This window comes from Miniopterus schreibersii, assembly GCF_964146895.1.
Source record: "Miniopterus schreibersii genome assembly, chromosome: 21".
Lineage (NCBI taxonomy): Eukaryota > Metazoa > Chordata > Mammalia > Chiroptera > Miniopteridae > Miniopterus > Miniopterus schreibersii.
In genome coordinates this window covers 15,161,145-15,184,035 of record NC_138123.1, presented here as the reverse complement: position 1 = coordinate 15,184,035, position 22,891 = coordinate 15,161,145, and the positions used below count along the sequence as shown (strand labels likewise).

The 22,891-nt window shown below is 45.3% G+C and overlaps 2 protein-coding genes across 12 annotated transcripts in view; one reads left to right on the top strand and one right to left on the bottom strand.

The window, feature by feature from the left end:
- The window catches only part of B3GALNT2 (beta-1,3-N-acetylgalactosaminyltransferase 2), a 55,591-nt gene extending 42,830 nt beyond the window's left edge, over positions 1 to 12,761 (top strand). The window contains exons 7-12 of the mRNA XM_081123914.1: positions 8 to 86; positions 4,231 to 4,414; positions 7,151 to 7,276; positions 7,896 to 8,055; positions 8,348 to 8,404; positions 10,125 to 12,761. Of these exons, the coding sequence (XP_080980040.1) occupies positions 8 to 86; positions 4,231 to 4,414; positions 7,151 to 7,276; positions 7,896 to 8,055; positions 8,348 to 8,404; positions 10,125 to 10,280 (762 nt within the window). The 3' untranslated portion in view covers positions 10,281 to 12,761. The remainder of the gene's footprint in view (positions 1 to 7; positions 87 to 4,230; positions 4,415 to 7,150; positions 7,277 to 7,895; positions 8,056 to 8,347; positions 8,405 to 10,124) is intronic.
- The window catches only part of TBCE (tubulin folding cofactor E), a 70,867-nt gene continuing 59,400 nt past the window's right edge, over positions 11,425 to 22,891 (bottom strand). For all 11 annotated transcript variants that reach the window (XM_081123899.1, XM_081123903.1, XM_081123898.1 and 8 more), the window contains 12 exons: positions 22,776 to 22,875; positions 21,824 to 21,926; positions 20,204 to 20,280; positions 19,308 to 19,403; positions 18,735 to 18,799; positions 18,580 to 18,644; positions 17,895 to 18,044; positions 17,103 to 17,256; positions 15,785 to 15,853; positions 15,259 to 15,318; positions 11,901 to 11,992; positions 11,425 to 11,706 (listed from right to left, as the gene is read on the bottom strand). In XM_081123899.1, the coding sequence (XP_080980025.1) occupies positions 11,614 to 11,706; positions 11,901 to 11,992; positions 15,259 to 15,318; positions 15,785 to 15,853; positions 17,103 to 17,256; positions 17,895 to 18,044; positions 18,580 to 18,644; positions 18,735 to 18,799; positions 19,308 to 19,403; positions 20,204 to 20,280; positions 21,824 to 21,926; positions 22,776 to 22,875 (1,124 nt within the window). In that variant the 3' untranslated portion in view covers positions 11,425 to 11,613. The remainder of the gene's footprint in view (positions 11,707 to 11,900; positions 11,993 to 15,258; positions 15,319 to 15,784; positions 15,854 to 17,102; positions 17,257 to 17,894; positions 18,045 to 18,579; positions 18,645 to 18,734; positions 18,800 to 19,307; positions 19,404 to 20,203; positions 20,281 to 21,823; positions 21,927 to 22,775; positions 22,876 to 22,891) is intronic.

Here is a 22,891-nt window from a genome sequence, read left to right as displayed (position 1 = left end):
CTTTCAGGCTGGGGAAGGTGCACTACCTCATGAATTCATGGAAGGCGTGGAGGGAGTTGCAGGTGGTTTTATTTATACTATTCAGGGTAAGTTGGCTGGTTGAAAGTCGAAAAGCAGACTGAATCTCATGTACCTAGTCTTACTCTATACTTGGACATAAAAGGTGATCTATTTTATTGTCATTAAAAAATAGCTTTATTGACGTATCATTCACATTCCACATAATTTATCCTTTTAAAGTGTTAATTCAGTGGGTTTAGTATATTGAGTTCTGCAACCATCTCCACTAATTCCTGACCGTTTCCATCACTCCAGAAAGAAACCGGGACCTATTAGCAGTCACTCCCCATTCTCCTATCCCTCCAGACAACCACTGATCTCCTTACGGACCTTAAATGTAAAGATTCGTTTCTCTATTCCATTGATGTGTATGTCTCTCCTTACACCAGAACAACAGTCTTGCTTATGCAGCTTGGTAGTAATATTTGAAACCAGGGAGCGTGGGGGCCCCCAACCCTGTTCTTTTTCCAGATTGTTCTGGCTCTTCTGGGTTCCTTGCATTTCCATATGAATTTTAGGGCCAGCTTGTCAATTTCTGCAAAAATGCGAGCTGGAATTTTGAAAGGGGTTGTATTGGGTGTATAGATCGTTTTGGGGAGGGTTGCCATTGTAACGTTAAGTTTCTGATCCATTAGCATGGGATATCTTTCCTTTTATTTAGGTCTTATTAAATTTCTTTCACTTATGTTTTGTGGTTTTCAGAGTACAAGTCTTATACTTCTTTTGTTAAATTTATTCTTACTTACTTTTAATGCTATTGTAAGTGGAATTTTTTTAATTCTTATTTCCAGATTGTTTGATGATAATGTAGTCAGTTGATTTTTGTATGTGAATTGTGTATGCTACAGCCGTGTTGAACTCATTTATTAACATAGGGTGTCCTACAAAATGTATACACACTTTGAATGATTATAAAGTCAGTATTTATTAACATATAGTTCATTTTCAAAATCTAAAAGAATCTTCACAAATGAATAATTTTTTTGTCAATGCCTGTTTTCAAATCGATGACCGTTCTGGTCCAGGCGCTGCTGATAACATGAAGAAGTGGAATCGCAAACATTAAGAATCATTCCGTTCGGTATTTGTGCCCCCTCAGTTCATCAACTATTTCTTGTTTTGTTCCATAAATTTTATCTTTTATGTATTCTCATAAAAAAAGTCTAGTGGCACTTTAGGATAAGTTTTCTTTGTTCAAATCTTAGTTTGGCTTCACCCATTATTTCAAATCAGTTAAATCTGAAAAAGAGTGAAAATTAAGTGAGTTAAAGTGTGTATACATTTTGGGGGGGACACCCTGTGTCCCAAAAAAATGTCTACACACTGAAAAATTATAAAGGCCGTCTTATGTACTTCAACTGCATTTTTAAACTTCCAGAAGCATTTTAGGATGAATTTCCTTAGTTCAGAGCTTAGTCTGGCTGAAAAGAAATATCATTTGAGCCATCAGCTGTTAAAGTGTGTATACATGTTTTGGGGACACCCTGTAGTTTTGTGGATGCCTTAGGAAAATGCCTTTCAAACAAGAGTGAAATGCCCGGCCAGTGTGGCTCAGTGGTTGAGCATCAACCCACGGACCTAGAGGTCACAGTTCAATTCCCAGTCAGGGCGCATGCCCAGGTTTCGGGCTTGATCCCTAGTAGGGGCCGTGCAGGAGGCAGCTTTCTCATCATTGATGTTTCTCTCTCTTTCACCCTCTCCCTTCTCTCTCTGAAATTAATTAAAAAAACATGAAATTAAAAGAAAGAGTGAAATAACTCAAGTTTTAAGGTAAAACTTGAGGAACTAAAATGAATAGATTATCTTCATGTACTGGATATATCTGGAAATCTGAGTAGAAATTAATTTTTTTTAATCTGAGGATCAAAGGGCCATTCAGAAGAATCACATGGTTCACAGATCCTTAAATTCTGTGGGCATTAGCATCTCGGGCTGGGCCCTGCCTTGAGCGACAGTGAAAGTCTTCAAGACTAGAGCTCAGACATTTGTATTTTAATGAGCTCCCTTAGATGGATTAGATGCCTCCAAACTTTGGGAGGCTGTAAGCCATATGATTCTTTTAAACAACACCTCGACAGACTGTCAGAATTAAAACACACACCGATATCTTACTTTACACTCATGTCTTTCAGAGAGATACAATATAAAACAGAATGTGGAATTTGCCCATCGAAAGACCTGCATCTGATTTCTGCTCTCATCTTGTTATGAACCATTTTCCTGTTACTCCAGTTTTATAACACTCACTTTCCTTTAAGTATTAAATTGTATGTATTTATCTTTATCTCTAAATTAAAAGTGAAAGGATGTTGCAGTAGAATGTAAGAGTTGAAAAGACCCCAAGGTTGTTTAGGCCTGTGTTTCTTAGGGGGTATCTGTGGTCCACCTGCATCAGAGTCGCAGGAAGGCGTATGTTAAAAATGCGGATTGGGCCCTAGCGGGTGGCTGTTGGTTAGAGCATTGTCCTGATATGCTAAGGTTGCGGGTTCTAGCTCCAGTCACGCCACATACAGGAAAGAACCAATGAATGATAAATAAGTCAATGTTTCTCTCTCTCTCCCCTCCAAAAAAATTTTTTAATTAAAAATTTTTTTTAAATAAAATAATTTTTTAAATGCAGATTGCTGGGCCCCACCACAGACCTGTGGGATTTGAGGCTTGGGGCTTGGAATCTGCATTTCCAAAAGCACTCCTGAGAACCAGTCCTCCTTTTACAGGTGAAAAAACTGAGGCTCAGGACTCGTAACTTGCCAGGTGTCTCATAGAGAGTGGCAGACGCAGAAATCAAGTTCGTAGGTCTCCGGACTCTCATCCCTCGGTGTCTCCATCTGCACTTACAAAGCGGATGCTAAATGACTTTTGTTTCCTTTCCCCACCCTCAGCCACTCACTTTTCTTTTTCAGGAATTTTCTCTAATTTGAGACACTTGAGGAAAACCCTGCCCTAGTGAAAGAATTGCTGCCTTGATAAACCCATAGGGTCTGAAGGCAGTGCCTGCACAAGGGCTGCAAGTGAGTCACTAGCCTGTGAGGTAAATAGTCTCCTAAGCACATTTGCAACATTTTTATGGTGAAACATCATAGATACACCAAAAATAGGAAGCACTGTAAGAAATGTACTTATTGTCAGAATTAACAATGTTTACCTTTTGTCATATTTGCTTTTTTTTAAAAAATGGAATATAAAGCATTACAGGTACAATTGGAGCCCCTCCCTTCCAGTTGTCCCCTCCCTGCTCCTCTCCTTCCCCTCCAGGGTGCCTCTGTCCTGAATCCTGTGTCCCCTTGCCCTTCTTGCTTCTCTACTTTCTACTACATTTGTACATATCTTTAAGTAAAATATAGTTTTGATTAGAATGTTTCATAATTGATATGTATGGTATCATTGCATATATCAATTAGCAACGTATTTTTCTCAGCGTTATTTTTCATTGTCATTGCTCTTAACATGCAAGATGGGGTTAGTTTTTAAACTGCCATGTTCCCCTGGGTGATGGACCACACCTTAGCCATTCTCCTGCCGGTGGGCACTTAGTTTGGTTCCATTTTTTCAGTTAAAAGCAGCGCTGCAGCGACTGTTCTTGTGATCATGTAAATAATGTCTGCAGTGGGCTTAACGAGTCCACAGTGTGCGCACCCTCCACCTAACCAGATACTGCCATGCTGCCCTCCAGCACCGTGTGTCCAGTTACCCTGGGAGTTCCCGTTTCCCTGCCTCCAGCACCGTGTGTCCAGTTATCCTGGGAGTTCCCGTTTCCCTGCCTCCAGCACAGTGTGTCCAGTTATCCTGGGAGTTCCCGTTTCCCTGCCTCCAGCACCGTGTGTCCAGTTATCCTGGGAGTTCCCGTTTCCCTGTCTCCAGCACAGTGTGTCCAGTTACCCTGGGAGTTCCCGTTTCCCTGCCTCCAGCACAGTGTGTCCAGTTATCCTGGGAGTTCCCGTTTCCCTGTCTCCAGCACAGTGTGTCCAGTTATCCTGGGAGTTCCCGTTTCCCTGCCTCCAGCACAGTGTGTCCAGTTATCCTGGGAGTTCCCGTTTCCCTGCCTCCAGCTCCCACGGCCATGCTCCTGTCCCTCACCTTGGGAACAGAGCGTTCGAGTACCTCACAGCCCAGGTCTGGGTCCTCCGTTGGCAGTGGCATTTTCTCCAGCTCTCGACTTTTCCTTTTTAGAAGGTGATGCACTCTTACAAAGCCTTCGTTCTCGCCCTGGAAGACGTAGTGACCATCTAAGAAACCTCCACGAGGAGGATGCCTTACTGAAGGAGGAAAGCAGCGCCCACGATGACATTGTTTTTGTGGATGTCGTCGACACTTACCGTAACGTTCCTGCAAAGTTGTTGAACTTCTATAAATGGTAGGTTGTAGATAGAATTTTAGTGTTTTTTTCAATCCTCACCCAAGGATATGTTTTATTGATTTTAGTGAGAGCGGAAGGGAGAGAGAGAAACGTCGATCGTTTGCTTTCCGTACGTGCCCTGACCAGGGATCAAACCCGCGGCCTTTTGGTGCACAGGACGATGTTCCAGCCAGCTCTGCCACCGGGCCGGGGCTGTGGTGGTGGCCTTTTGATGGAGAAACAGTTTACCAAACAAACCGTCCTAAGATCCCTGATTGCCTGGGATATGGTCTTTGTATCTTGGTTCTCCAAGGATAGATCTTAAAAATGCTGCTGCTTTCTTTCTTAGATTAGCAAACTCAGAATGTGAATGATAGTGATCTATCAAAAACTAGCAGACAAAACGGACTTCACTTTGAGGCAGTCATTCCTTTGAGTCATTGCCATGGCTGTTCAAGCCAACGTCAGACGAAAATCAGTGAGTTTGAAAGTGGCCCATTTTCATACTTGTCTACCTAAATCCTCAATTATAGTCTCTTGCACCCAGGTACTGGTCTGAATTCTTTTCAGCTGAACAGCTACATTATATTTCCATTCTCTACTCCACTCATTTAAAAGTTACTTGCCCTAATTACAAAACTTTTATATAAAATGAAATTCAACAACCCTCAGAGTCTGTCATATTTATAACTTCCTGAGCCTCCAGTGTTTCTTGGGTCTTAGCTGTAATTCCTACCTTTATAATAATAATAGCAACAATAATATTAACAGTTGTTAACATTATTAGTTTTTCTAGGATCCCATAATTTGCTGAGCTCCTTGATACTGTCCACCCTGACTGTAGGACTAAAACCTGCTAACTTATCAGTCTAGACTAAATCTATAAAGTGTATTCCTATCTCTCTTTTCTTTTAAAGCTCTCAGTGAGTGTGTTTCTTGGTGACCCTCATCAGTCCCATCTTCTCTGTTACCCTGAGCAGAGTGGGAAATTATTAGGCATGCTATGGTATGGTCCCCTGGTCCTGAGGGGCAGACGGTCTGATTGGTTTATGGAAGGTAATGTTTCATAGCTAGGCCAAATCAATATAATTTTGCAGTCGTCCTGTGGGCAGAGGACAGACATAGATAGGAGGTTTTGGTGTGTCTGGAATACCAGGATTAAGTTTGGACAGCTATTGTAGCTCAAGGCCACTAATGGGCCTCCCTGTTGTAAGTGGGGCCATAAAGAGGTGCAGGGTGGGGATGGAGGTCCAGGAACTGGGAAATCAGTGTGGTGGAGTTCTAGGGCTTTCCACAGGGGCTGACTCCCAGCTGTGGAAGTTCTGTTTAGCTAGATAATACCTTCAATTTAAGCTTTATCTCTTCTCCTTGCCTATCTCTGAGATCTTAGCCTCTCCCTTCAGCCTCTGTTGCCACTGTTTTGGGCTGTCATCTCCACCTGGATGACCAGGTGACCTTCTAACAGCTTTGGGACCTGCTTCCCCATAGCTTACTCCACCTGTCTGCCCTGCACCGAGAATGAAAGCTCCAGTCATCCATTGCTCTGCACTTGGTTGACTCATCACCGACCTCACAAAAGTTCATTCCTCATTAGCAAGTATTATGTGTGCCTCATGCTGCTAATTAGAAGTGAACTTTAGAAGCATAGGTGATGCCATTCGGTATGAACCCATTGCTGTGAACCTAGCCATTCTTTAGTTTTGTTTTGCTAATTCTCACCCAAGGGTATTTTTTCCATTGATTTTTAGACAGAGTGGGAGGGGGGCAGGGGAGAGAAACATTGATGTGACAGAGAAACCTCAGTTGCCTCCCGCATGTGTCCAGTCCAGGGATCATTGAACCTGTTAACCCAGGTACATGCCCTTGACCGGAATCAAGCCCGTACACCAAAGGGTCAAGGACTGACACTCTAACTACTGAGCCACACTGGCCAGGGCTGAACCTAACCATTCTTTCACCTAAGGAAACTTCCTCCAGATTTCTTTCATTCATATTTCTGTCATCTGGTTTCCTGGGCAACACAAAGAAGCCAACTTATTTTGAATCTCAGTTTCAGATTGAATTGGGCAGTTGACCAAACCAGAAAGTGGCAGGAGCTGAGCTTTTTCACAAAGATGTACAGGGATTAGCACTGTGAAATGAAGTCTTCGGTTGTGTCTCTAGTTGCCATTATATATTTTTTATGTCTAGAGAAATAAAATCACCCTCCTGTGCCTTCCAGAAAGGTCACTGAGAAAAGTGTAATTGCTGGAAACCGTTCCCGGGAGCATGTGTTTCCTTGTCTAACTCACTTTTTAGCTATAAGCTAGCTGAATGTCTATAAACAGTAGCATATTGTTGCTGCTTGTCCAGCAGTGTTCTGTGTGAGGGACCAGGCCCCTCATCCTGGGCCTGTCTTACTAAGAACTTGAGGGGCGAGGTCCAGTATAATAGACCCTCGCCTGGCCTGGCAGTGCCCGGGAGGCATTTGTTCCATCCTGTGTTCCACTTAAGCAGATGCCTTTTGATTGTGTTCCTCGCTTTTGCACCTTTTCAAATCGGCGGTGCTTCTCTGTGTTCGGCCACACCGTCAATGTGGAGCGAGGGTTGTAGTTGGCAGCAGCGTTGAGCAAACGTTCTCCACTGGAGGAACAGGAAACGGAACAGGATGCAGGCGGCAGGGCACAGTTCTAATGAAACTGAGCAGTGACCATGTCAGCTTTGCTTTGTTTCCTTGTATGGACGCACTGACTTATGTCCCTTTTTTGCCAACAGGACTGTAAAAACAACCAGCTTTGATTTACTGCTCAAGACAGATGATGACTGTTACATAGACTTGGAAGCTGTATTTAATAGAATTGCTCACAAGAACCTGGATGGACCTAATTTTTGGTGGGGAAAGTAAGTTAAACATTGTTAGCTCCTTGGCATTCATGTACCTGATCAAAGGTGATTAATTTAGAATGAAATATACCTTATTTTTCTTCAGAAAAATGTGGTTGAGATAGGAAATTTCCCTGTTAGGCTCCTGGGTTAATATATTTTATTAACCTATGATTAGAGAAAAAAAACTTTAAAATGAAAACCTCAAGGTAATGAAGGCAGGAAAGGGACTTGGCTTTACCCTCCTGCCCTGGAAATAGGTGGCACTCAGATTAGCAGCTGCTGCATATTACACGTTAGAACCAGTCTGTTACATTCTGAAACTGATCTTCAGTACGGCACTGACGAGTGGCGTTTTTAAGTATGTATGTGTATACACACACACAAGATCGAGTGAAGTTTTAAAATATATATACACAAATATACACAAGGTGATCTGGTACTTTCCATTTAGGAACTCTACAAATGCAGCGTTGAGAGGATTTAAATATATGGTCTTTTATATAAAATACCCTAGATAAATAATTCCTTTCTTAGACTAAATAAAATTCTCATTCTCTCCTTGCCTTGGTGCCTCTGTTCCTCTGTCGTGATAGTAACAGTGATAGGATGTGTGCCAGCTTATTTTGAATCTCAGTTTCAGACTGAACTGGGCAGTTGACCGGACAGGAAAGTGGCAGGAGCTGGAGTACCCCAGCCCAGCGTACCCTGCCTTCGCATGCGGCTCAGGGTATGTGGTCTCCAGGGACATCGTCCACTGGCTGGCCAGCAACGCGGGGAGGCTGAAGACCTATCAGGTAGGTAATTGAGGATTTCTGACTAAGAGTGTACCCACCCAACCAAGTTTCTCCAGCCCTGTGTCCCCTCCCTGGAAGCAGGGCCACTTGCCTTGGGGAAGAACATTTATTTTCTGTGTAGGAGTGACTCAAGTTAGAGACACGTTCCTGTCCCTCAAATTTGGCTCTCAGTTCTAGTCAACCCTTTTTTGAACCTACTTACGTATATTCAGCCTAATAAATTATCAACTGAATGGGTGTGGCACTGTGCTTACAGATGGTAGAGCATTTAAACCTTACGCTGCACGTCTAGGGTGAAGATGTAAGCATGGGCATCTGGATGGCGGCCATAGGACCCAAAAGATACCAGGTAAGCAGGTCTGGATGGGGCTGCCTGGGGAGCTGAGGAAGTGTTTCCATATCAAACCTTGGGCAGGAACAGAGAATTGAAGATTTAGTACTGTTGCTGTGCTCTTGATTTAATTCACAAGAATCCACCTGGGTTCTCATGCAAAATGTTTCTGAGTTGAAGACATAAGGAAATGCTTTGAGTGGAAGTTCAGCCCATAAAGAATTAGGTATTTATCAGGAATTCTTTGCAGCTTGAAACGTAAGGAATCGGCTGACATAAGTTTCTAGCAGTGTGCTGGTCTGATGCAAATGAAACACTGGATAAAATATGGTCAGGCGTCTCGTAAAATACACTGATCACTGAGCTGGAAAAACAGGAACCGAACCTGCACAGACCAGACGTGGAAAATAGAGCCCTAGAGAGCAAGCCCAAAGCTAGCCTTTCCGCGAGGGTTTCTGTTGAATTCTGGATTCTTGAAGCTTCCACTTTGGCCATAGGAGGTGCCTGGGCCTGGAGCAGCGCACCTCACCTCCTTGTTCAGCTTCGCTCGTCCCAGTCCTGCTGCACTGTCAGTCCCATCTCTGGTTTAGTACGCACTGAATCTGTTTGTGTGTCTGATCATTCTGGCATCTGCTGTCTGCAGACTCTGGCTGTGGTTTCTGCGGACTTGCTCATGGAGTTTGTTTCCTGATGTGTTTAGAGGCTGTTTTGCTGTGACCTCATGTTCCGTGGGACCTGGGGTCTGAATCTGAAACAGAGAGGGTTTACATCTTTGCTGCCACACCCGAGGGCATCACATCCATGAGCGCTTTCAGTTTCTGACATGGGCCTTGTGGGCTCCACAGAATGAGACTAGCCGGATTCCCACCTGAGTGCAGGCTCTGGTTCCATCCTACCCACCCAGGGCCATGGCTGAGACCCACAAGCCTCCTCCGTAGTTTTGTTTTCTTACTAGTCCCCAGGCTCTGGCCCCTCAGGGGTCCTGGCTGGCTGTGGGATTCCCTGGTCAGTCTACTGGTCCTGGAGAGTCTCAGGCCTTTTAACCCAGCAGCTGCTACCAGGCCCAGGCCGGCATCTGCGGGCCTCCAGTTCCTTCTTCAGGACCAGCACAGCCTCAATTTACAGAGATGCTCGGGGCTACAGCAGCATTTGCATGTTCTGTGCTTGGAGGGGTCGCTCTGGGTCTGTATGCTGGGAACAGGAGAGTCCGTGCAGTTGGAACAGGCTGGTGGGTCCTCTGAGTCCCTCCTGCTCAGCACAACTTACCTGCATGAACTTCCCTGTGACCTGGAGCAAGGTCCCTCACTCTGTTCCAGGTTCTCCTGTATAAAAGGGAAATGGTACTTGCCAAGATAACTGAAGATTAAATTAGGTGACGTTTTAAAGCACTTGGCACAATCCCTGGAGTATTGCAGCATTCCACTAGAGCAGCTGTCGTCACTGCTGGGCAGCCACTGGCTCTGATGGCAGGTGTGAGACTTTCCATCCGTGGTTCCCCAACCTGATCTCCCAGGACTCCCTTTGCTCGCTGTTGGTGTGGCGTGCATGCACACTGTTTCTGTACTCTGGCTGCGGTTGCTGCACGTGGCACTGTCCCCGTGCCCCACAGACCCCAGGGGTTCACATACTGAGTTGTCTCTGCAGTAATTCAGCTTCCTGGGGATGGGAAAGCAGCCCGCAAGCGAGCTCTTCACGCTGCTGACCTCACAGTCCCGTCAGCTTCTCTGTTTTCCACCAGGATGGCCTGTGGCTGTGTGAGAAGACCTGTGAAACGGGGATGCTGTCTTCCCCCCAGTACTCCGCGCAGGAGCTCACGGAGCTGTGGAAGCTGAAGGAGCTGTGTGGTGACCCCTGTCAGTGCGAGCGAGGTGATGATTTACAGCACAGGGTTTAGCGGCCAGGGCAGGTGAACAGCGACCCGAGTGTAAACCTGAGGAGCGCGGGCTCGGCCGCCCTATGTGCTTCTCGGGAGAGCTCCAGGCTGGCACTGCTGTGCTCAGAGTTTGCAGTCTCCTTCTAAAAACCAACCCTGACACTGTAGCATAAGAAAAATTACTTATATATTGGAAGATTTGAAAAATACCAAATAGTTTATAAAGAAAACATATTTCTAAATCCTAATGCATCATTTCTAGTTAGAATTTGTTGCCTATCATTTCTGGTTAAAAGTTGGCTTGTTCAGAATCGTTAGTAACAGAGTTGGACTCTCAGCCTGGGTTGCAGAACAGCTTCATACAGCGTGATTAGGACAATTGACATGGGCCAAAAACAGCTCAGAGATGGTTGTGTGGTCATGTGATCGCTTATGAGCTGTGTCACTTATACCAAAGTTTGGAGTTTCTGGAAATAATGCCATTTTCCGTGGGGTCTGAATGAAGGGGGCAACTTAAATTGGCTCTTTTCCAAGTTTAACTCTCAATTCTAGACCTTGGTTTCATTAAGTGGACTAATGCAAGTTTTCTTTCACCATTTCACATGAACCCTGGAAGTCACAGTGTAGTACGCCTATGAAAAATCTTGAATTCTTGTGAATATAAGTAAAATCAAACACCTCTCAGGGTTTTAGTGCCACAGGGAAGGATATTTCTAAATACCTGACACTTTGAAAGAATTCTGCTTTCCTCCTGTCATTACCTAATGTTTACCTAATATAAGTGAATTCCGATCAGAGCTGGCATCTTTCATAGAAGGATAAGCTCAGTTTAGGTGTAACTGTAGGGGAAGCGTGTAATTAATTGCTGTAAGTCCTCTAAAAACAGTGCAGCTGAGAAGAGATCGTAGCATGTGTGTTGTACACAGCGGAGGATGTGCCCCTCAGTTTAAGGGACATTTCCCTAAATGACCAACCAAATCAATTTAGTAACCTTTTAAACTAGTAGCATCAATAGAGAATCCCATTAAAACTGGTCTGATGACAGACATTAACTGTGTGCAGTTAATAAAACGATTAGCCCAGCTAGGTTCTATTTAATAGTGAAATCTTCGCATAAGGAAATGCAGTCATGAACTATGTTACGAAATAAAACCAGAAAGTCATTAGTAGGTACAGAGCCTTTAATAATATACAAGCCTAGAAATGGTCGCTTCCTAAAGAAAAGTACAGCCCTTCCTATAGTTGGGGCAAGTTACAAAACCTCTTTTTTTGATAGAATTGTCCCAGTAAGTGGTTTCTTTCCCGTGAGCCCGAGTCACAGCGAGCAGTCTGGTCTGAGTGCTGTCAGCTGCTGTCACCATCGCACTAACAGACAGTCTCCGTTTTCCACAGAATAAAACTCTAATGGCTGCTGGTCATTTTCTAGTTCAATCTCTCTGCCAGGCATCTAAAATTAGAACAGAGGGTTGGGGTGATTAAGACAGATCTGACTGAGCATTTAGTTGTACCCACCTCCCAGCAGACTTGGTAGGCCCTGAACTGCAGGGTCTGTGTGGTCTCCACTCAGACTTAGCTCTAGAGACTTAGATTAGCAGCATGACGCATGGGATCTAAGCTCAGCTGTTCCGCTGGGCAACTTACTTTGGGACTTTCATAGGACAGCAGAAGGTCTGACACAGGAACTTTGAGAAGACGTGACAGCAGTCCTTTCACCTTCTGAATTGTCATCGAGTCTATCAAAGAAAAGAAAAACCATCAATTCTCTCAATTGACAGTTACCTGTCAAACTAGCTCACAGTAAAGACCTTAGCTGCAGTGACAGCTGAAACTGTCACCTCAGTGTCGGTCCACCCAGTAACCAGTGAGGCAGGCACAGGGAGCGCAGTCTCAGCACTCGAGTCACGGGGGAACGGAGCCGGCATTTGACCTAAGTGCCCTTTGTCAGTGAGTTTTCATACATTTCAGTGGTGTGAGTACTTCCTTCCTGATCCCAATAAACCAGAAGCCCTATCTCTGCACAGAGGAGTAAGTGGAGTAAGTCACTCACTTTTCTTTTCAAGTCTTTGTGATCTTGTGGCTCAACTAAAAGACCACTAGTGGGCCTTCTCGCCCTCTGGCCTTAGTTTCTCTCCTCTGTAGAGAGGGATGAACTGCAGGGTCTACCAGGTCCCTTCCAGCGCAACCGCCAGGAGCTATCACCACGTTTCATTGTGCTTGACACGCAGGCTGGTGACCACCAGACACGGAATGTAGCTTAATGAGCAAATGCTTGGTTTGTTCAGAAAACACTATGAACTTTTCTCCAAAGATGAGCTGTGGTAAATATTGGATATTTTGATTATAGGAAATAGAGTTCTTTGAAGCTTTAGCTGGAGGAACAGCAATAGTGTGGTGTTCCTACAAATATCACATGGATTCAAATATTTTTCTATCAAAAATAATTTTTGTAAAGGCTGTCTGTGTTTTTATGCAACTTGTGATAATAAATGTTCTTTATTTTAGAAAAAAATGCCTTAAGTTTATGTACTGAATAGCCAATAGACATAATTCTAATTAGCATAATTTGCTCAGATAATCTTGTCCTTTCAGGAAATCTCAGTGGACCGGGTTCACCATTCGGGGTGGTCAGTGATAGGCTGACTCCTGCACGGCACCATGCAGTGACGCCTTCCTAAGCCAGAAACAGTGATTTTAAAACCGGTCTAGTAAGAAAGCTGCCTACCTGTGCTGTGTCTACAGAAGAAAGTGGCAGTTAGCCTGTGATAATCTAAATAATGTTGCTATTTTTAATACAAAAGTAACATATGATTGCCCACTGGTGCAGCTCAGTGGTTGAGCCCTGACCCATGAACCAGGAGATCACAGTTCAATTCCCGGTCAGGGCACAGGCCTGGGTTTCAGGCTCGATCCCCAGTAGGGGGAGTGCAGGAGGCAGCCGATCAATGACTCTTTCCCTCTCCCTTCCTCTCTCTGAAATCAATAAAAACATTTTTTTAAGAAAAGTAACATGATTATCTTAACATTCTGAAAATGCAGAATTAGGTAATTAATTATCTTTTTGCCTCCCCAGGTCCAGTGTTAAAAGTTTGGGTGTACTTCCAAACTTTCTCCTGTTTATATAAGGATGTATAGTTTCATAATACATATTGGTCTACAACTTGGATTTATCATATAGCGGCAGACCTCATGCCGGCTCCTCTGGGCCAGTGCTGTCCACTCAGCAGCTCCATGTGGTGACTGTGACTAAGCTGAACCTTCTGTTCTATTTCAGTTTAATGAATTTACATCGCCACACATGGCAGCCACACTGGACAGCACAGCTCTAGGCCACTTCATTATCTGACGACATGATACTGTGATGTGTGGTCCTACTTGAAATGGTCCGCCATTCCCCTGAACACTGAGATTGCTTTTATTTTTACCATTACACCTGCCCCAAGGCTGAATGCTTGGTCAGAGCATATATGTAATTTTAATTTTTATACTAATTACCACCTGGCTTTACAAAAAGTTTATACTGATTTTTTATGCCAGTGTGCATGTTGGTGCTTTTAACTTTTGCTAATCCAATTGGCAAAAAAAGTTTCAGTGTTTTATATTTATCACTTTTCTCTTTAAAGGATATTTATGTTAGTGGCTAGACATTTACAGCCTGTGGCATAAAACTTCGTAAGAACGGTTTGAATCTGCTGGTGTACTGCTGAGTTTTAAGACTACAGGACTCAGGTTCCAAATAGCTAAAAGCCATAATTAACACATATAATTTCTTTGGATAATTCTAATCTCTGCTAGTTCCACCTGGAGGTTAATAAAACTCAACCTGAGCACGGTGGGTGCTGCTGTGGGTGACTGAGTCCCAGGAGGACTGGGACAGTGCCGGGTGTACAGTATGGTTTTGTGCATCTGGAAAGTAAAAGGGAAAACACAGACATCCAAAGCCATTTTTGTTAACAAAAAGCTCTGTCTGTCTCCATGATTCCTTTACTGAGTGTTTAAACTTGAAAACAAGAGTGAAAGGGGAACCAGTGATTCTAATTCATCTTTATGTAACAAAACTACGTATCACAGAAATAGATGGACGGCTAGTAAATAGCCATGGAGTGGCACCAGTAAAGGGACCGACGTGATGGTCAGCAACCAGAAAGGTGCTCTGAGCCCAGCCAAAGCCTTCCAGCAACACCAGGACAAGCTTCTCTATAAAAACTAATTTAAAAATCAGGGTTTACTGCACTGACAGGCCAACAAAAGACAAGGATTTTACTTGAGTCGTTTAGGGTGATGTGTATTTCATTTCTTCAAATTCTACTGCTCTAAGCTTAACCTGTTCATATTTTAGTATTTAACTGAACTGAGTTAATCTTGAGAATTCACAGTATACTAAAGATAGAGTGTAATTTAATTTTTCTATTGAGTGAAAGCTTTAAATTACACTGATCTAATTTGACATAAGTATTTTTCCAAATAAAAGTAATTCAGTTCCAGTAGCACAAACATTTAAAGTTGGGGTTTTTCCCCAAAGAAAACCATCTCAGCGTGTCCATAAAAGACAGCACCTAAGAACTGTTTCTGACTGTAGATTGTACAAAAGTCACAAATGTCCAAGCAATTCAACTTAGTTCACTAGGACAGCATTCCTGTTTTATGAGGGGTGACAAGACAGACTTCCCGTCAGGCTATCAACCTTCTAGCCAAGAAAAACTCCCAGAGCCACAGTCTAAGATCTAAACAGGAGCGGGTGGGGGGAGAGTCCTCAGAGGCTCCAGTTTGGTGGCTTTGGCTAAACTCTGGACCACATGCAGGGGCTTCCTTTCCACAAAGGTGTTTTCTAGGTAAGCTGATAACGTCACCGGGGGCGGAAGTGATGTGAGCATGTTCGATTCTATTTTAGAATAGAAAAAGCTAGTGACACCAGTACCTCCACGAGGCCACACGTTCAGGTGCAAGTGGCCTGTTTTACAAGCAGCAACACAGAAGCATAAGGGGAGGAGACTCTTCTTACCTGGCAGTTGTTTCTCTAGGAATCTCTGGTCCGGGTGGTTAGGATATTTTATCTTCAGTGCTTGAAGGAAAATGGAAAAGACTGAGACGTGCTATAATACGGATTTAAATGACACCTGTACAGTACAGCCTGGCTCACACCCCAACAAAGGATTCGGTCTTGCTGATGTTTAAAATCCCTTCTGTTAATACTTCACCGAGTTACTAACAAAACAGCTCTCCCTTTTCCCCTTAAGTACGTCTTTCCTGACAGTGTCACTCGGTTCTCAAGTGTAAGGAAAGTCAGATTTCCAGGTCACTATTCAGTTCACTGCTCAGATACTTCCCACATTTATAACACTATTAAATGCACTGAAAGCATGGGAATTACTGAAATGTTCAATATAATTAGATATGTTTGAGAACTTATCGTTTTTAAAAATCAAAGTCCTGTATAAGCACTTGAGAGAAACAGCCCCTAGTAGGTCGTCCCATCTGGTTCAGTAAAGTGCTGGAACACAAATGCTGTCTTTGAATTTAGGTCTTACTTAGTAGCTGGTTTTTTAGCAAAAATGGTTGTTGTGTTTTGAGTTCTCCATCTTCAGGTGCCCCGTATTCTATTTAAGAAATAAAAACGATGAATGAAGAGCCGCAGGCCACTGTAAGGAAAAGTGTAAGGTGAGTGTCGCCACAGGCCCAGCCTCGCACAGCTGGTAGGCTGGCCCGGGGCGTCCCTGTTCCTCAGTCCCCCATCTGAGTTTAGGAGGAGGGACAGCACCTGCTCCGGAGTGTGGACCCTCCATCCCGTGTATCACATCCTGCTCCTCAGAGATGACAGTGTCCTGACAAACTAGCAGGATGGGGCTGTGCTTCACGATACTTAAACTATTTAGTCGAAGTTCCACCTGTGCCAACATCTCCCTTTTCCTTCTGAATCTTGAGATAGACCTGGTGCTATTTGGGACACAACTCAGGGGACATCTTCAGCTAGATCAGTTTCCGCCAGATCGAGCAACGTCAGAGTGGGCCCTCGGTACCCCCCTCAAACCAGGTCCCCTCTGGGAAAGCAGCCTCAATATGATATAAGGGTGTAAGTGACAAAATTTCCATAAATACCCCCAAGTATCTGCTCTGCCTTGTAGCTTCTTAGCAGGAAGTGCTAGTGGCACCTGCAGGGCTGCGTGGAACCTTCCCTTCCCCCACCCCAAGTGACTGCAGTCACCTAAAGTAGCGGGGAATTGGGCCAGCTAATGGGGTAATTGGAAAGCAATTCCCACAGGCAGCTTTTCCTCAAAGGTAATGTTCCAGCCTGAAGCATATGCAGTGAGCTCACATTAGGAAATATGAAAAAAGAAAATCACATAAAAGTGAAATTTGGAATGATGATGAAATCAAAACAAAGTGGGAAGTAATCAGGCAGAGCCCGGAAGTGGCGGCTGAGGGCCGGGCTGCAGGGTGTGAGTGCTGAGCCCCCGACCCGAGGCTAGCAGGCCTTGGAACTGGCATGGAGGTCGGTTCCCGGGGCGCTGGAAAAAGTGCCAGCGCCCAGTCCCACCTGCAAATGCTCCTAATTCAAATTCCCTAGTTAGCCAGGTTGGGACAATGGGGCGGGGGGGGGGGGGCAGCCCTCCTGGGTCGGAGTGTGCAGATGTGTCGGGGTGAGAACTTGGTTCAGGAGCTGTCCTCCCCACAGCCCAGCTTCCTTCTGCCAGTTCGTCGCCTCTAAAGACAGTTTCATGCCTGCTCCCAACCTGCTGAAGTAGCCCCAGGAAATACCCGGCACCCACTAGATAAAGGAGAACGAAGCCCAGGGAGGGAAGCAACAGCCCGAGGCCTCAGGGACACCCAGGGGAGGCGCATACGCACTGCGGCAGAGGGACAGGTATCTGGGATGGGCGGCCAGGAACTCCTCGCTCGGCCTGTTTTTGTCGGGGTCCTGATGGCCACCGGCCCCTTTCCATTCCTTTCCGAACGCTTTGCGGTAATCCAGCTCCGCCCCGCGCCTCTCCTCCGGCAGAATCTACGGTGACGGGAAATACAAACAGGCCCACTGAGGCATTTTCTAATGAGCGTGCTCTGCACTCTGTCCTTCCCCACTGTCCACCCGCAGAGATAATCAGAGGACAGATAACAATTGTATTTTTACCTTTTTAACTGACAGAGCTCAGGAGTTTATTAAAAAAAAAATAAATTTCAGTTTTCTACTTTTCTTCATGGGAGTATTGGCCCAGACTGGTTTCTGGACTATGCCAGGTGCCAGTGGTCACCCATGTGTGGGCAGCCCACCTAGGGGAGCCCACTTGGGGCAGCGGACATTCTCAGCCAGCAGCTCCAGAAGGCTGGCAAAGCAGCCCCTACCCATTTACGAAAAGGGGAGGCTCGCAGGCTCACGGTTCTTTCTGCCCACACTCCCCCCATTCCCACCCCCCCACCCCCACCCCGAGAAAAAGGAGGTGGCACCCGGCGTTCCCCACCCTCCTCCAGGGATAGCCAGTCGGCCGGGTACCTGGGCTCTGCTGCACTGACCACTCTAATTCCACTGTCACTAAAACGCACGCAAAGGACACTACTTACCACGTAAGGGAAACGCCTGGTCCTCTCTACGATACTCTAATAGACTCTCGGCGGTTTGATCACCCGGTCGCGGCCCCGGCTCACCTCACACCTGTTCAGGGTCCGCAGCTGGCCGATCCTGGCGATAATGAACTGGAGGTTGGTCCGGGCGCCGCTTCCCACAGTCAGGGGGTTCCTCAGGCAGGACAGGGAGTGCAGGCTCTGTAGCTTATCCAGCTCGTTGATAAATGACCACTGAAACCAAACACAAGGAAGGAAACATGTTTCAAGCTAATTTTTCAGATTATCTGAAGGAGCATCAGAAAAGCAGTCTCTCCCTGGCTGGTGGCTCAGTGGTTAGAGCATCAGCCTGCGCACTGAAAGGTCACGGGTTCGATTCGCGGCCAAGGGCACCTATCTAGATTACGGGTTCGATTCCCGCCCCAGTCGGGCACATGCAGGAGGCAACCAGTCGGGGCCTCTCGCATCAGTGTCTCCCCCTCCCTCCCTTCCACTCTGAAAACAATGGAAAAATGCCCTCAGGCGAGGATTAAAAAACCAAAGGCGCTAGTCCTGCGAGGGAGGGCTTCATGCTCTGAGCGCGCTGAGTCTGCCTAACTGGGAGTTCAACTAGTTTCTTCATATTTTTGGGTTTATGTGAGGAATTTCACTCTGAGGACGCATTTCTTTCAGAAAGTTCAAAGTGTTTTTTCGTAGAAGGAACCTACAAACGGGCGTGAGGGTGGAGAGCGGCGGGCACGTGGCGCGCACATTCTGAAGCAGCTCTTACTTGCGATATCCGATTGTCATCGACTACCAGGTACTGCAAGGAAGGAAACATGGACGTTTTGCACCCTAGGAAAAGGAGAATTCAGTTATATAGCAGAAGTGAAAGAAACAGCTAACACACGGAGTGCAGGGAGGGGATGGAACCATCTCACATACCAGCCCCAGCGTCCGGGAAACGCAGCGAGGAAATCCCAATGTCACGAAGGATTAGTCGTTCTAACCTGAAGTTACAAATGTTCAGTTGGACTGCACAGAACACTGACAGATGCTGTCAGCCAGACTGGATTTGGAAATTATTTGCTGCACCTCAGGTTTTCGCCCTGGGAGAAACACTTAGAAACCATGAAGCGCAGCATGGGGTGAGCAGACTGCATTCTCATGACTCCACAGCCACCGAACTGTCCTGGCATTACCGCTGGCTGGTGCCACACGGGTCTCAGAGGAAAGAGACATGGTCTTACTCCCAGAATTCAATGAACAAAGACTTGAGTGCCAGGGCCAAGTCACTCGCCCTTCAGTTACCCAGCACCTGTACAGGTGCAGACTACACTGTATGAGGTTCACAAGTAAACTCTCTAAGTGAATTCAGATAAAGTTTCCCAAAGGCGTGACTCGATTTGGGAACTCCCTCAGCATCACCATATTTCCTCTGCAAAAGTATCTATGGCATAGGACCCATTCATTAAAAGTTTACTACGCACCAATATTACGCATTTTAGGAGCAATTACCTGGGCAGATGCGCTATTAGAAACAGCTGGTTCTCATCAATTAACTGATTGGAGGAAAGGTCTAATACCTTGACCGTTTGCAGAACGTCAGCCGGCCTATATGGAAAGTAAAATTTTTCAACATGAATTTAATCTCTTGTTTTCAAACAGCCTTAAAATACCTGCATTTGCCATTAAGGAGAGGTTGGGGCGGGAGGCAAGTGGATATGATTATAAAAGGGCAACATAAGGGCCCTTGTGATGGGAACTTTCTCCACCGGATGATACCAGTCTCCTGCTGGCGACACTGCCACACTCGGCAAGATGTTGCCAGTGAGGGAAACTGGTGACAGGTGTAACTGCATGTGAACCTAAATGATCTCAGAATGAAAAGTTTAATTTTTAAAAACCGGCCTTTGCCTGTATAATAAATGAAGTTTTCCTGTACAGTAAAAACTTTTTCATTTGAATCCTGTATTTGAGAATTTGTTGTAAATCTGCCCACGTTTTAAGTTTGTTTTACAGACCAATTTAATGGTGTCAATAAAAGAGGAAGATGAGACATATTTAATTCACTTAAGATACATCGCCCCTAAACAGATGGTGCTAATTACAAATGCATCATTTAGTCCTTAGAGCAAATCCTACAGAATTCCCATTTAGACACAGACGTTAAATATGTTTATGAGAAACAGAATTAATGTCTTCAAAACCATTTAATTCGGGGCTTTCACCCTGATGCGTTGCTCCTCAATTAGCAGTGAAGTGTTAGCTGACATTGTGACTTGTGAAGGCAATGAGTGAACACGTTTCAAATTCTTATCTGCAAATCCTTCTGAAAACTGGCAGATATAATTGAGATTATTTATTCAGGGTGCGTAAATGGTGACAGGTGCAGTTAAGTAAGTCCTTGTTACCTTTCTGAAATGGAAATATCGTTGGACTTGAGGTACAGCTCCTCGAGGACCGGCCACCCAGGGGCGCAGCGGAGCACCTGGGAAGGAAACGCAGTTCAGGGGAAGCGCCCTCTGCTGGTTGTTTTTCCCGTGTTTATTTCTAAACCTGCACACGAATCCAGTTCAGTCAGCTTTAGATATAAAGTGCCTTGTAAGATACTTCATTAAAGACTGTGTTTCAGGCCATATCATTAAAATGTTAAAGGCCGAGTTTTAATGATATGGGCATGTCTTCAGCACTGAACCAACCAGCACAGGTATGAACGCATTATGTAGGCATATCTGGAATGGACTGAGGCACCTCCAAAGTGGACTGTAGAGGCTCACTCAGCTTCACCAAAGGAAGGAAAGTGATGTTAAACACCTTTCCTCAATTACTGATGCCAATCTGAGTTTGTAAAGAATAAGGAATGGATTAAAAAACTATGGTACACTTACACCATGGAATACTATGCAGCTGTAAAGAAGGATCTCTTACCCTTTGAGACAGCATGGAGGGGCCTGGAGAGTATTATGCTAAGTGAAATAAGCCAGTCGGAGAAAGACAAGTATCACATGATCTCACTTTTACATGGAATCTACCGAACAAAATAAACCGACGAACAAAAAATATCCAAAGACATTGAAGCATGAAACAGACTAATTATTTCCGACGGAAGGGGAGGTGGTTCAGGAAGTGATTAACCAAAGAACTTATATGCATATATGCATAATCCATGGACACAGACAATAGTGTGGTGAAGGCCTGGGGAGGGGGTGGATGCGGGGTGGGGGGAATCAATGGGGGGTAAAAGGGACATCTGTAGTACTTTCAACAATAAAGGTAAATTTTAAAAAATATATATACTAATCAGTCAAAATTTCTCAGTAACTTCCTCATGTTCTCGCTTGAACGTCACTGCCCTCTCCCCACCTGCCTTTCTATGGGCCCTTCCTGTTCCACTGCTAAACCTAAACCTGGAGAGGGGGTCACAGGAAGAGCCCTAGGAAAGGAGTCGCATGACTACAGCCACAAGTTCAAGGCGGCATCTCTAAGGGAGGTGTTTGGACGGCATCTCACAGATGAACAACTTCTCTGCACTTGTCTGACAGTGGAATGTTCTGGGCGTGTGAAGGCAGCTGGCCCCTGAGGAAGCAGCAGTACAGTGACAAGTGCTGGGCGGGCCAGGACCTCGAGCCTCCCAGGTGTCACAATGAACAGTGGGTCCTGGAGCTGAACTTCTAGCAGGAACAGGACGTGAGAACTTCCGACTGCTTGCTCTCCACCCTGAGAACACTTTGGGAAAACGGCCGAATGCTCAGTGAGCACTAACTCTAAAGCTTTGAGAGCTCAGGACGCAGTCCCTGCACGCACTGCACAGCCGCAGTTCGTGGAGACACCAGAGCAGGTCAGACTGAGCCGAGAATATCGACTCCCAGACGCAGAATCCTACCTCCCCCTACGATTCTGTAGGCAGCTTAAAGAATCCTACTATGTGGGTAACGGTGATTAAAACGAGGCCACAGTCATGCTTCGATTCTCTATTAAGCCAATAACTTAACAGTGCTTATCACTGGGTAATAAACCAGAGACAGGATTACCTCGACCCACTTTATTCCTGTCCCGCTGAGGACCAAGACCTTCAGTGTGGAAAACGTTCCGGCCGGAGATGGTGACTCAGAGGGAAACCGCAGTTTGTTTTCACTGTGTGGAAAAAGCAGATGCGACGAGCTCGCTGCTGTGCAGTGGGCCCAACTGAGGCATCCCTGCAGGCAGCAACGGATTCAGCAAGCAGTCTGGACTGTTTCAACCTTAAAATTCTATCAAACAAAAGTGAGTCCAGACTACCTAATTTTTAATGTTTTACGATATACAACTTTTTGGTATCTGACATGCAAAGACGTTTCCCGGGGTCGGGGCAGGTGGGTGAGGCGTCGGGTCTCCTGAAACAGGCCCAGGCATCTGCAGGGCAGCATCCAGCTTCCCAAGGAGCGCTCTGGACCCTGGGAAGCCGGCGCCCACTCAGGTCTCACCCACAGGCTCGATCGTGGGCTAAAACTTTGCTACTTTAAACAGTCTGCCCTTAGGTTCTGAGATTAAAACTAATCAAATATGGAAAAGACCTGGGAAACTGACATTACTAAAACTAACCTATGTCACATAGACTAGTGACAAATCCTTATCAGAACTGAAATGATTCCAATGGAATTATTCCTACAGCACTTAGGCCAGAAGCTTCCGAATGAAGCAGCACTTTTGCTATCACCTCTACTCCCCAGTTAAATAGCAGCAACCCCAACGGGCCACGGCTCATGGTCAGGCTCACTCAGTGCATCACCTACCCCAGCCCCACCCATCAAAAGTAACACACATCCCCAATTAATGAAGCACCTCATGGGACCACTGAAAAACTGTAAGAAGCAAATATGAAAGAGGCTAAAGAAAAATTTAGAATAAACTAGGTAAATTTAACTAGGCACCCTTCCCACAGAGATGCTGGGAGGGAGCGAGGCGTTTAGATCAGGTAACAAATTAGGTACGAAGAGTTCCTACCTGAGATCAAGGACTTCCAGGTGTCTGAGCTGATCAGCAATTTCTGTGACTTCATCCCATGCTGACAGCAGGTTTTGTGACAAATCGACGACTCTAATATCTTAAAAGCACGTTAA